The 13,664-nt window shown below is 37.6% G+C and overlaps 1 protein-coding gene across 6 annotated transcripts in view; it reads right to left on the bottom strand.

The window, feature by feature from the left end:
* HERC3 (HECT and RLD domain containing E3 ubiquitin protein ligase 3) overlaps window positions 1-13,664 on the bottom strand; it is a 117,271-nt gene that overhangs the window by 72,503 nt on the left and 31,104 nt on the right. For all 6 annotated transcript variants that reach the window (XR_010024426.1, XM_063107394.1, XM_063107395.1 and 3 more), the window contains exons 4-7: window positions 6,076-6,235; window positions 2,386-2,462; window positions 1,186-1,407; window positions 139-230 (exon numbers count right to left, since the gene is read on the bottom strand). Coding sequence is in view for 5 of the 6 variants with exons in the window: in XM_063107394.1 (XP_062963464.1) it covers window positions 139-230; window positions 1,186-1,407; window positions 2,386-2,462; window positions 6,076-6,235 (551 nt within the window). In the remaining variant the exon portion in view is untranslated. The remainder of the gene's footprint in view (window positions 1-138; window positions 231-1,185; window positions 1,408-2,385; window positions 2,463-6,075; window positions 6,236-13,664) is intronic.

The following is a 13,664-nucleotide window of genomic DNA, read 5'->3' as shown; positions in this document are numbered from 1 at the left end:
GCAAACCAAAGCTAAAAAGAACATTCAGCTTCAAGTCGCAATACTATAATTATACACCATCACTACTCCAAAATAATCAAGCAATTATAACTGCCATCTCATACCCAGCACCAAATCAGAGTACTCCAAGCCCCTTACCTTAGTGAGGACCGCTGTGTGTTCTTCTCCACAACTAATATAGACGACTTTTTGTGTTCGTAAGAGTTTCACATGGCACGGAGACTCTCGATCTAGAATAAGATAAATTAAATATCAGAATGTCACTACCATTTGCCTTTGAAATGAAATACACACAACTATCTTAGCATGAATTTTGGGTCCACCTGGATTCCTGACACATATTCAGCTTTCTGCCTGCATCTGCACTTGGGTGTCCAACAGACATCTCGATTTTAACATATCTAAAACCTAACTCACGGTTTCCTCATACGCTCCAACTCTGCCCACCCCACAACTCACCCCACCATACACGTATGGTTTTCCCTATTTCATAAATGGTAATTTTATCCTTCAAGTTTTGCCTTTATTTCAAACCACATATCCAACAATGAGCAAAACCAACTGGCTTCATCTTCAAAATACTTTCAAAATCCAACTTTACTCCCACTGCCTCCAAATTGGTCTTCCCCTTGACCCACTACAGCCAAAGTCAAATTGAATCACACCTCTCCTCAAAACCTTCAGTGTTGTCTCCTCACACGGAAAGAAGAAACCACAATCCTCCCCCTGCCCTACAGGCCCTCCATAACTGGGCCTACACTACCTCTCTGATCTCCAGCTCTGCTACCCTTCCCCTTGCTCTTTCCACACTAGAGCCTTTGCACATCCTGTTCCCTCTGACTGGAACATTCTTCACCTAGATATCTACATGTCTCGTTTGCCGCCTGATTTCTTACAGGGCTCTGTTCAAACATTTTCTTATCAGAAAGGCCATTCCTGACCACCTAACATAAAATGGGACGCTTACTCTCAAATCCTCTGACATACTATATATTTACTGGTTTGTGGTTTGCTTCCACCCACTAGAAAACAGTCTCCACTAAGTAAGGCTCTTTTCTGTTTTGTTCACTGATGATCCCTTAGTAGCTCAAAAGGGGCCAGCACAGAGTAGATCCTCAAGAAGCATGTGTTAAACAGATTAATGAACTTTTCAACTAAGGAGGTGTGTGTGAAGAGTTTACCTACCTTTTTCATCACTGAGCCCTAGCTGCCCTGCATTATTCATCCCCCAGCCAAAAACAGCTCCTGACAGAGACAGAGCAAAACTGTGAGCCCCTCCTGCAGCCACCTGAGCCAGTGGGATCCCCTCCAGGGACCTCATTCTCTGCGGGCTGGCTTGGGAGGGGAACTCCCTCCCCAGGCCCAGCTGCCCATGGCTGTTCTTTCCCCATGTGAAGAACTGGCCATCTGAAATAAAAACAGGATAATTGGTATTACATAAAATGATACAAGTTCCATAGACAAAAATAATCTAGTTATTAGAGTCATTTGTTAGTAGCTTTCACACACACCTCAAACCCACCCCAGAGCAAAGGCCCAAAGATACTTCATGCTGTAGGATTGCCAAAACCAAAACTCGCACTTGGCATGACAACAGAGAGACAAGCTTAGTCTTACTGCCCACCCTTCAATGGCAATTAACATTTATGCAAAAAAAAAATTAAATATTTAAGTACATTCAGTTTTGAACAGGCCAAGTGCCATGCTTAGATCCAGTAAGCAACCTAAACTAGCTCTGACCACACCAAGACCATGAGACCCCGGACTTGGTTTTCTTTTTTCTCTCTGGTGGCTAGCTGGTATGGGGATCCGAACCCTTGAACTAGGACTTCAGGAGGTCCAGCTATGACTACCTGGACTACTTACTCTGCAGATGATCGTGCAGGCCACATAAGTGCACATTTATTCTAACATAGTGTACAGGCCTATTTGCTGGCTTAGGTTTCTCTAGTTCCTTTTGTTTCTTTTCTTTTATTTTATTTTGGTGGCTGCCTGGTATGGGGATCCAAACCATTCACCTTGGTGTTCTAACTTCTTCTCTTTCATTTGCTTGGGAACTTGATAGTGGACTATAGCTTGATAGTAGGTTGTCACTAAGAAAAAACAATCTTCTATATGCACAAGAACACATAGACACGATCCTACCTCCTGCTCATCTTCCCCCACAAGAGCTAAAGCAGCAATGACAACCACCTACTTCATTATCCACACCCCGAGAAAAGGATGAGCTACAAGGCTGTCTGAGAAATGACAACTGTCCAACAGCAATAAATAGACCCTAAGCAGCTAATTAAAGGTTTCAAGTTAGATGATATTACACAAAAATGAAAAGAAAAATGTTTTCAAAATTAACATAGAATTAGCATATATTTAGTATTACATTACCAGCTGCAAGAGCCAAGCAATGCCAGTTGCCACAGGAAACTTGTAATATTGTCTGTTGGTTGAGCTTTTGTATTAACCTAAAACAGAAAAGGCTTTCTTAAGATGGGCTTTCACACAAATACAATTATCAGAAGTATCCCCAACTAAATGAAACATCTATAATAAATAACATCATCTTGCCTAAAAGACTTTTTAAATCAAATAAATAATCCTATTTGATATAATTCTATTAGGTCTTTCACTAGCCTCCTGCCTCTTATGTAGTTACTGTTTAAAACAAAAAACAAAAACACTTCTGCACTTAGACCCATTACCACAATCCTCTCTCACTTCCTACCTTGTCAACTCTAATTCAGGGGCAAATGGAACAAGCTACAGAAGAGAGATCTCTAAGAATATGACTGGTATCTAAATGGCTTTCAAAATAAGAGCAAGGCCATGATCTAGCAATTTCACTTATGGGTGTATACTGAAAAGAATTAAAAGCAGAGGCCCGAAGAGGTATTTGTACACCCACTTTCATAGCAGCATTATTCACAATAGCCAAAAGGTGGAGCCACCCCAAATGAACATTGACAGATGAATGGCTAAACAAAATGTGGTATGTACATATAATGAAATATTAATTAGCCTTAAAAAGGAAGGAAATTCTGACACACACTTCAACATGATGAACCTGGAAGACATTATGCTAAGTGAAATAAACGAGTCACCAAAAAACTGTTATGATTCCATTTACATGAAGTATCTAGAGTAGTCAAATTCACAGAAATAGATTTTGAAAATATAAAGTTCTGAAGATTGGTTGTACAATAATGTGAACATATTTAACGCTACTGTTCTATACACTTAAAAATGGTTAGATGGCAAAATTTGTGTTGTTTGTGTTTTACCACAATTATTTTGAAAATAAGGGCAATTCTTCCAAAACCCTAATTCCCTAGGATGATAAAAAGGAGGATCATATACTTTATCTTCAAATCTTATTCCCCTGCTTATTCATGTGAAAGAGAAAGATAAGAACAGTACCTTTTTCACAGGGTTGTAGTGAGAATTAAATGAAAAATTCCATGAAAAATGCTTGACACTGCCCAACAGAGCTGGGCAGCCTGGGGATATCTCCTGCTCTCTATTTTAATAGCTGACAGCTGCTGTATTCATCTTCAGTAAGTGTGTGATGCCATGGGACTAAAGGGTAGATGGATACCCCTCAGGAGAGAGGTGTAGAAGACAGATGCCAGGGAGGGAGAGGGCAGGGGATCACTTAGAGTGACAGGTAGACATTGCTTTTCTTAATGTTTTATTTTCTCAGATATGAAAAGTTAAAATATAATTCCCATATGCATTTACTACCAAATAGAGACAGACTTTTTTTATCGAGATAACTGTAGTTTCGTGTGCAGTTATAAGAAATAATACAGAGAGATTCCTTGTACACTTTGTCCAGGTAGCCTCAATGGTAACATTTTACAAAACAATAGTGTAATATCATAACCAGGATACTGACATTGTTACAATCTACCAATCTTACGCATATTTCCCCAGTTTTACTTGTACTAATTTCTGTGTGTATATTAATTTTATCACCTGTGTAGGTTCGTGTGTCCACCACCATAGTCAAGATACTGAATGATCCCAACACAAGGATTCCTCGTGTTGCACTTTTATAACCACTCCTTCCCTCCCCCATCCCTAGGCACTGGCAAACAAACACTAAATCTACCCACTCTTTCTATAATTCTGTTGCTTTAAGAAAGTTACATAAATGGATTCACAGTGTAGATTACCTTTTGAGATTGACTTTTTTCACTCAGAATAATTCCCTGGATGTTCACCCAAACTGTTACATGTATCAATAGTTTATAGAACTCCACTATTTTTTAAAGTTGGAAAATGAATTACTGCCTGAGGGACCAATGTTCCAGAAACTGCTATGCAGCAACAGCCCTTTTTCCTTTCCAGTTTCCACACAAATTCCCCATAACACTCCCTTAATGGTCACTAGTACCCTTGTTATAATGCTCACTATCACATTTATAGGAAGGAAGCAGGTCAAAAGACCAAAGATAAATAATAGAGAAGTTGTACCCTTGAGGTGAAGAGGAGCAGGTCTACACAGTACAAATACATACTGTGTTTTTACCTACTCATCTCATTCTATCCTCCCCATAACTCTGTAAGGTACACATATATAATTCCATTTTTAAATCAGGAAACTGAGGCTTAGTGATAAAGGTCATTTACCTTATAAGGAACAGAGCCAGTATTAGAATCCAAGGCTGTTTGACTTCAATGCTATGTTATTTCCCACAATACCAAGATATGAATTAATAAATTTATTTCAATTAAGTTACAATGTAAAACTATTCACAAATCAAAGCTTTGAAAGTCATCCATAATTTAGACATGACTCATGAAAATTAGATTGCTACTGTAACAGATTATTTCACCATTAAAAACCTTAATTGAGCCTTTGGTCATAAATAAATACTTTTGTCATTAATGTTATAAATCTTTTCCCTAATAATACACACAATTTAACTAAAATGTAGCACCCCTTTTTTCTTACTGCCATTCTCCTTCTCCCCCCAAAACTAAATTAATTTTTGGAAAAAATAACTCTAAGACATTACCTGTTCTAAATCAGGAAGTGAATCAAATTACCCTTACTTCCACGTTCTTCTTTTTCTTAAAAGAGCTTTTGATTAAAGAGACAAAATCCAAGACGGGCAAAAAGGAAAAGGAAGAAGACTATATTGTCCTTTAAAGGGGACTGTAATTAGGCAGGAGAGGAAGAGGCCATTTATTTAACAAACTTGGACTAAGCAAAGTATGTACTGGGCACCCTTAGCAATGGTGATGCTAAAATGAATAAGTCAGTTCTGCTGTGGTCAAAAGCTCACAGTTTTGTACTAAAAATAGACATTAAATAAACAATTACAAAGGATGTGAGGAATACTACAATAGCAGTATGTGGTACATTTGCAGCATAAAGGAACAGGAATTAAATGAAGAAAACAAACTGATGGTCACTTTATGATTAAGAATCCTCAACAAACTGAGATGCCACTCCCAAAAAGTTCATCTGAAAGTAACTTCAATGTTTTGGATGTTTTCTTAGTGGTGAAGCATCTGTTAGATATTTAGCTAAATCACTTAAGATTTAGAATTAAGTCAATATTTAAGAGTCTCAAAAACACTGTATTAGTATTTTCACGTTAAAAAATCTGTATATATCTGGGTTTTTAGCTGTTTATAATGCTTAAGGTAATTTGGCCTATTTTTACAGTAACAGGTCAGCCTTGTGATTCTATTTTAAAGTGCTTAATTGAGTAACTGATTGAGACTTGCGATTTTAAGCTGAAGGTTACTAAGTCTAAGATGTGAAAAGATACCCTTTTTATTCAAACATTTATTGAGTGCCAGGCACTCAGCTAGCAATCAGGCTACTAGCACAAATAAAGTATAGCTCCTGACCAACTCACATTTTTGAACTGGCGACAGACACTTCTATAAATAATTACAATTTTTGTGAGAAGTGCTATAACAGTTTAAGGTACAGCAGTGGCAAAAAGGAAATAGCAATAAATGAAGAAAACAAAAACGAGGACTCTAACAAAGCAACAGCAGGAAGTAATATTTAAAACAACTGCCATTTGAAACCCAGCTTCCCTTCTGTGACATTCTTACCTGGGCACTGCCACAGAATCCTCAGTAGTCATGAGTCCTAGTTGACCATCGCTCCCTGCACCCCAAGAAAACAGCTGGCCCCGGTCACTGAGGGCCAGATTGTGGGACTCACCACATGCCACATGAACGATGTGCTGATCTGCCAAAGCTGCAATTTGTTCTGAAAGAGACCAAATCAAAGGAGGAAAATGTACAGCTGAGAAACAGAATTGTCCTCCTAGGCAGTTTTGCCTTTTAAAGAGAACCACTAAATCTGTATATTTACAGAGATTATAAATTTTATATGTTTTAAACACTATCAATTTAGATTCCAGCTACAACGGGTAGCACACACATCCCAGATGTTCCCTGGACCTGTACAGCTATGTGCCTGGTGCGTCTCTATCTGGGGAGAAGCCTGAAGGTTTCCTCTTTAGAGATGTTGAATTAGAGTCCCAAACATGAATGGGAATGGGGCATATTCCTAAAAGTAGTGGGATTGAGTGAAATTTTGCCTGGAATAGAAAGACGCTGTAACTCTTGTTGTTCCCATTGTCCATCTTCCTTAACCTCTAATTGCTAATTACTTCCCAGTTTAGCCTTGCCCCAGGCATGAAGAACAGCTCCTGTCTTTACTTTGCAAGAAATGTAAGAAACCTCTACCAAAGTAGCTCAGGTGACTCAGACTCTACTCCTCTGACCAAATTTCCACCTTGTACCAGTTCCAGGACTTGGGCAACTCTTCTGTCCTCCTGGGCCTGGGGACCTAGCCTGATACTTCACCCATGACTGATGCCCAGCTCTAAATACCTGACCTACCTGCTGCCAACCAGTAGTATTTCCTGCCTGGATGTTAGCATACAGCCTAACATAACACTAATTTTCTCCGCTGTCCTAACAAGACACTGCCTCTCTGATCTGTCAGCTATTTTCTTTCCCCCAAATCTGTCAATGGTATCCCTCTTGTTCTCGTTTTTATAACAGCTGAGTAGCTTCAAAAGGGCATATCTAGATTCCAATTACTATTGACTCCCAGTCTGGCCAGGCTCTAGGCAAACCAATCCCTGTCCCATCACACATCAGCCACTAAAACAAACATCAAACCATCCTCACCACAGCAATAAAACTTGCAACCCTAAGGCAGAGGTACTGTTCAGTAATGCAAAGACTGGTGGATAATTAAATCATTGGTCACCCAAGTCCAAGTTATTCTATTTCTTCTAGCAAGAAAACTGCACTCATCTGACTCAGGCTGGAGATCTGTCACAGTGGAACTATAACCCTCTTCTAGAATCTACTCCCTCAGTCAGGCCAATATGCTGATAAATGACTCATTCACTCTTTTCCCTGAATACACCCCTGCCCCAGTTGGGAACGTTCAGGCTGTGGTGCACATTTTCACATGCAGTCTCTTCTGATTTATTCTGTCAAGACTACTCGCTGCATTTCACAGATCATGACAGAACCTCAACCCACGCATTAAAATAATTAAACACACTGAAGAAACATTTGGCATTTTTTGAGGATAAAAGTATATTTTCTCTCTGATCCTCTCAAAGCAACACTTTAAAGTCGTTACAAGTTGTTAGCAATGTTACCAACTCTGAACGAATGATGGCACTAGCGCACAGCGGCAAATGTGGAATGCTGCTTAGAGCAAGTCAGCAGTTCAGCCCAACTTAACGGCATTAAGATGATTTCTACTTGGGCTTTGGAGCCCATCACAAATTTTTAATGATTTTTCAAGTTAATGGTAAATTTGGAATTAAACCATCAAAGATTGTAATAGACAAGGCATTAAACCAAAAAAGATGGTAATAGAGAAGGATGATAGGAGCCTAGTGGGTAGATGGATGATGCTGATACGTAATCCTTGCAAAAACCCCATGAGGCAAGGGCACTGTCAGTAGCCTCAGCTCAGAAAGAGTATGCAACTTGGCCAAGGTTCACAGCTAATGAGTGGTGGAGCTAAGATGGATACCAGGTCTGTCCTACTTCAAAGCCTACTAAGCTATATCATCTTCTCTCATGGAAAAGAACCAGACTGATTTTAAATTTAAAAGTAACGTATCAAGTGAATACTCTACTTGTGGATAACAGAAAATTAACTCTTTTCCCTCAGTGTCTGTTCAGATGAAAAACACACCCAATGGCTTTCATTTAATAATATGAGCAGTTGGGTGGAATGTATATAGAACATACAAAATTAGTGATCAAAATTTGGCACTAAATTTTTAATAAAACTAAAATAAATATCAGCAGTTGGTATGACAAGAGGGGCTACATTTTCATCTCTTAGATGTCTCCTTTCTGAGTTTTCCCAAATTGTGTACACTAAAATCACACTTTTCTTTACTAGTTGAAGACAAACAACAGAGACATATTGTGGGAAATCAAGCCCTTTGCCCTAGTATTCTATAGATTCTAAATCCTCCCATTGATCCCCAACTCTGATTTCCTGTTCACACTAAACTCTCACCCTCCTTCATACCTTCCCAGGTGCGATACTCTGCTCTCCCCTGCATATCTACAGTCTCCCAGTCTGTGTACACACTACCTAGATTACTGTACCTTTATAGCAAGTCTTAAAATCTGGCAATTCCTTCAACTTTATACTTATTTTTCAAAATTGCTCTAGCTATTCTATTCCCTTTTCCTTTCCATGTAAACCTTAGAATCAGCTTGTCTATTTCTACAAAAAGAGCTGGCTGGTTAGCTGAGTTGCTTACAGCACAGTGTTATAACACCAAGGTCAAAGGTTCGGATCAAAGTTTTTCATTGCTCTATTTCTTTTCTGCCATCTTTTGCATTATTTAAATATTTTTTAGTATCCCATTTTATCTGTTGTGTTTTTTTTACTGTATCTCTTTGCATAATTTTTGCATAAGGGACTGCTCTAGGGATTACGATATCAATATCTATCTTTTCTGAGTCTACTTAGAATCAATATTTTCAAGTTCAAGTACAATATGTAAACCTTACCACCATATAGATCACTTTAGCTTCTATCCCTTTAAGTTACAGTAATCTTAAATATTACATCTACATACACTGAAAACTCCATCACAATGTCAGAACTTTTGCTTTCAAGCATAAAATATATTTCAAAGAACTCAAGAGAAGCATCTTTGATATTTACCCAGATATCTGCTATGTCTGTTGCCGTTTTTCATTACTGATGTTCCAATATTCCTTCTGGTATCATTTCCCTTCTGTCCAAAGAATTTCCTTTAATTATTGTTTAGCACAGGTCTGCTGGCTGTGAATTCTCTCACTTTTCCTTTACCTGAAAATGCTTTTGTTTCACCTTCACTTATAAAGGCTGTCTTTGCTAAATACAGAATTCCGGATTGACAGTTCTTTGCTTTCAGTACATTAAAAATGCTGTGCTGCATTCTTATGTCTCCATGGTTTCTGTTGTGAAATCCACAGTCATTTGAATCATTATTTCCCTATAGGTAATGTATTGTTTTTCTCTGGCTGCTTTATTTTCTTTGTCTTTAGTTTTCTGAAGTTTGACTATGCTGTATCCAGGTGTAGGTTTCTTGGGTTTATCTTGCTTGGGTTTACTGGGCTTTAGAATTTGTAGGTTAATGTCTTCTGCTGATTTTAAAACTTTTCACAGTCATTATTTTCAGAACCACATCCATTGGTTTCTCCTGCTGGGACTACAACGACATAAATATCAGACGTTTTGTTCCTGTCCCACAGGTCTCTGAGACTCTGATAGGCTTTTTTCCCCAATCTTTGTTATCTCTGTTATTCAGATTGCATAATTTCTATTGATCTACCTTCAACTTCACTGATTCTTTCCTCTGTCATCTCCTTTCTGCTATCAAGGCCATTCAGTGAGTTCTTCATTTTAGTTACTGTATTTGGTTTTTCTTTACATCATCATCTATTTCTTTGCTGAGAACTTCATTTCTCTATTTGTTGCACAAGTGTTTGAGATAACTTGCTGGAAGATTTGTACAACAGCTGCTTTAAAGTCTTTGTCAGATAATTCCAACACTTTTGTCATCCCACATTGGTATCCATTGATTGCCTCTTCCTGTGTGAATGGAGATTTTCCTGGTTTTTCATATGCTGAGCAATTTTGGATTATACCATGAACATATGTTGTAAGACTCTGTGTCTTACTTAAATCCTCTAAAGAATGTTGACAATTTTGTTTCCATTTTCAAAACCTCTGAAGTACTATTTGGATGTGTGCCTTCTGTGCACCACATAGTAGCCAGTCTGGGTGGTGGTCTATCTATTAGTTCAGTTCTCAAAGTCGTTTATATGCTAAGTAGGATAGATCCACGCATGTACAGCTCACAGGTGATGTCAGGAGCTCCCAAACTCCCAAGCTCCTCGCTGCAATCTCCCCAATACTTTCACGTTTCCTACGGCTCCTTTTTAGTCCTCTAGTCTACATACTTCTGCACCTGCATCTGTTTCTGTGGCCAAATGGCAGGACTATGAGAGGGGGAAAATGGTAAATTCACTGCCAGTTTAGTGGTACTTTAAATTCTGGTCTTCTTTCTCAATCCACCTGCCACTATTTCCTTTTCAGAGTCCTCAAACAGCTGTTCCATGTATTCTGTCTAGGTTTTATAGTTGCATTCAGTAGGAGAGATGGGAATGTATACTTGCCCATCTTTCCTAGAACTGGAAACTCAAAGCCAGATTTTTAAAATAACATTTTTCCTCCCTGATTCATGTCTTTTGAAATATCAAAGTCCACAAATTGTCTTCGTTCAACTTGGTTAAATGAAAAAATCAAAGGCACAGCTCTCCCACAAACACTTCCAAAACTAAAAGTGGGTTTAACCTTCCTATATGTTGAAGGGCTGGATTCCTGGAGGTGGTAGTATCTTTGAGCAGCTGATGCTTCATTTAAGTTATCTGAGCATGTCAAACACTTTCCTGTTTAATCCCAAGTATAACTGCCCAACTATAAACAATCATTAAACCAAATCTTATCAACTAAAATATCAGAGAGAAAGGTTAGTTATAATAGAGTTCAGAGAAGTATTTCTCAGTTCAGTAACAGGTGACTTTAACTTTAGGCCTTAATGTACACACACAAAACCCCAAAACATATAGTATGAAAAATGTTTCTGAGAGTACTTCATTCTTAAAGCCATAAATCTAAATTTACCACATATGCTTTTGGATGCAATAAGCTAGATACACTGACTAAGTCAACTACAACATATGCAGCCCCATCACGGGGAATGGAAAGGGAGAAGATCTTGTAGTTTTGAGTCACTAGCACTTCACCAGTCAGAATAAGATCAGCTGGAGTGACTCAGTTATTTTCAGGAACTCAGAACTGCCAACCATGGCATAATCTAATGCTTTAAAAATATTTTAATAGAGAAACACTGTGAATTAGAAAACTACCTGTGAGCTCTGGTAGAGAGAATCCTAACAGCAGAAAAGAACTCTGCAGTTGTGATACAGTGGCATATATAATTTGTATAGTTAAATGCATAAATCCTCCAGTTGATAATTTAAGACCCATATGAGAGGACTGAAATATTAATCCTCAGGTACAAAATGTTAACAGTCGCTCAATGTTTACCTTACATGCTACCATGAGTGCTTTATCTTTCACAGATCTTTCCTTTTCTATATAACTACGGCCTGCTTGGGTACCTAGAAGAACTAGAGTGTAAGCTACAGAAAGACTGGCTCACATATCTTTATGCAGTACCAATATGTTAAAGAAATGCTAGGAAACACCTGTTGACTATATAAAGTCCTTAATAATCAAAATACAAAGGTCAGGCTTTAAGATGTCTTGAATGACTGCTAAAGAAGTCACAGACAAACTGCAGTGCCATTATTCATAATAAAGGAGGGAAAAACATAAACCGGTTATTTCAAAATCAATGGGGAGCTCACAGACATTACAAAATATCTTCATTCTTTATGGGGGAAACAGAGTGTAATGGGGAAACTGAAATACTTTCAAAAGTTACATGAATCAGAAAAGTGACAGAACCAAAAGAGATGTTTGGAAAATAAATTAATCTTAGAAATTAAAATAAATAAACATAAATAGAACATTATTCTCATTCAGAATAAAGATCTACTCTTCCCAATTTTCACCACATGCTACACTTAGCCCCTAGTACTATTCTGTCTCCTTACAGATCAAATATTTTAACTTTGGCCTCCCTGGAAGACAGCCAATACCCATGGACTGACCCAAAAGAGAATAAAAACCCTCTATACTAAGTCACAAAATACACACTGAGAAGCACATATTTTAACTCTGCAATCACAACAAAATACTCACCACTGCAATTATTTTCAAAGACATGATGTAAAAAGTCTCTATCTATGACTTAGCATTCAAACTGTGTGATAAATGTAAAAATTATCCTTGATTAAATCAAAAGATATGGAGATAAGTTAATTAGCTTTTAGAAAAAAATGAAGGAAGAACTGGCAAATTAAAATTATGATGCAAATCCAATCTATACCTCAGAAAAAAAGTAAAGAAGTTGATACCTAATGTTAGTATACTACCCATCAGTACAAACCTTAAGGCAGGCATTTTGAAAATATACCATAAACCTTAGAATTTTGTATGTCTTTTGATCTAACAGTTATATTTCTACAAATGTTTCCTACAGAAATAATGTGCATTACATTGCTATAAACTGGGAAAAAATTAGAAATATATTGGGATTATATACTATAAAATGAAATATGCAGGATGAAAAAGACTTGTATAGATTGGTATAAACATGATCACCATAGAAAAATATTTGTGGAATATTAAGTGGAAAAGTAGGTTACCAAGTGGTATTTCTGATATGACCTCATTTTAGAAATTACATTGATGTTTAAAAAATACTGGAAGGATATAAACCAAACTAATACCAATGTTTTATGTTCAGAGTGGTAGAATTAAAGAGTATTTTATATTTGTTTCTTTTTGCTTATAAGTATTTAAATTGTGAGCAATAAACATGTATTGCTTTTGTAATGTGAAATTATTTTTAAAGTTTTTTTTTTTTTTTTTTAATTTTATTTTGTCGATATACATTGTGGCTGATTATTGCTCCCCATCACCAAAACCTCCCTCCCTTCTCCCTCCCCCCATCCCGCCCAACAATGTCCTTTCTGTTTGCTTGTCATATCAACTTCAAGTAATTGTGGTTGTTATATCTTCTCCCCCCCCCCGGTTTTGTGTGTGTGTGTGTGTGTGTATTTATATAATAATTTTTAGCTACCACCAATAAGTGAGAACATGTGGTATTTCTCTTTCTGTGCCTGACTTGTTTCACTTAATATAATTCTCTCAAGGTCCATCCATGTTGTTGCAAATGGCAGTATTTCATTCGTTTTTATAGCTGAGTAGTATTCCATTGTGTAGATGTACCACATTTTCCGTATCCACTCATCTGATGATGGACATTTGGGCTGGTTCCAACTCTTGGCTATTGTAAAGAGTGCTGCGATGAACATTGGGGAACAGGTATACCTTCGACTTGATGATTTCCATTCCTCTGGATATATTCCCAACAGTGGGATACCTGGGTCGTATGGGAGATCTATCTGCAATTGTTTGAGGAACCTCCATACCATTTTCCATAGAGGCTGCACCA

The sequence above is a fragment of the Cynocephalus volans genome, chromosome 9, assembly GCF_027409185.1.
Source record: "Cynocephalus volans isolate mCynVol1 chromosome 9, mCynVol1.pri, whole genome shotgun sequence".
Classification (NCBI taxonomy): Eukaryota; Metazoa; Chordata; class Mammalia; order Dermoptera; family Cynocephalidae; genus Cynocephalus; species Cynocephalus volans.
Note: the sequence above shows the minus strand (reverse complement) of the source record. Positions and strands in the feature narration are given on the sequence as shown.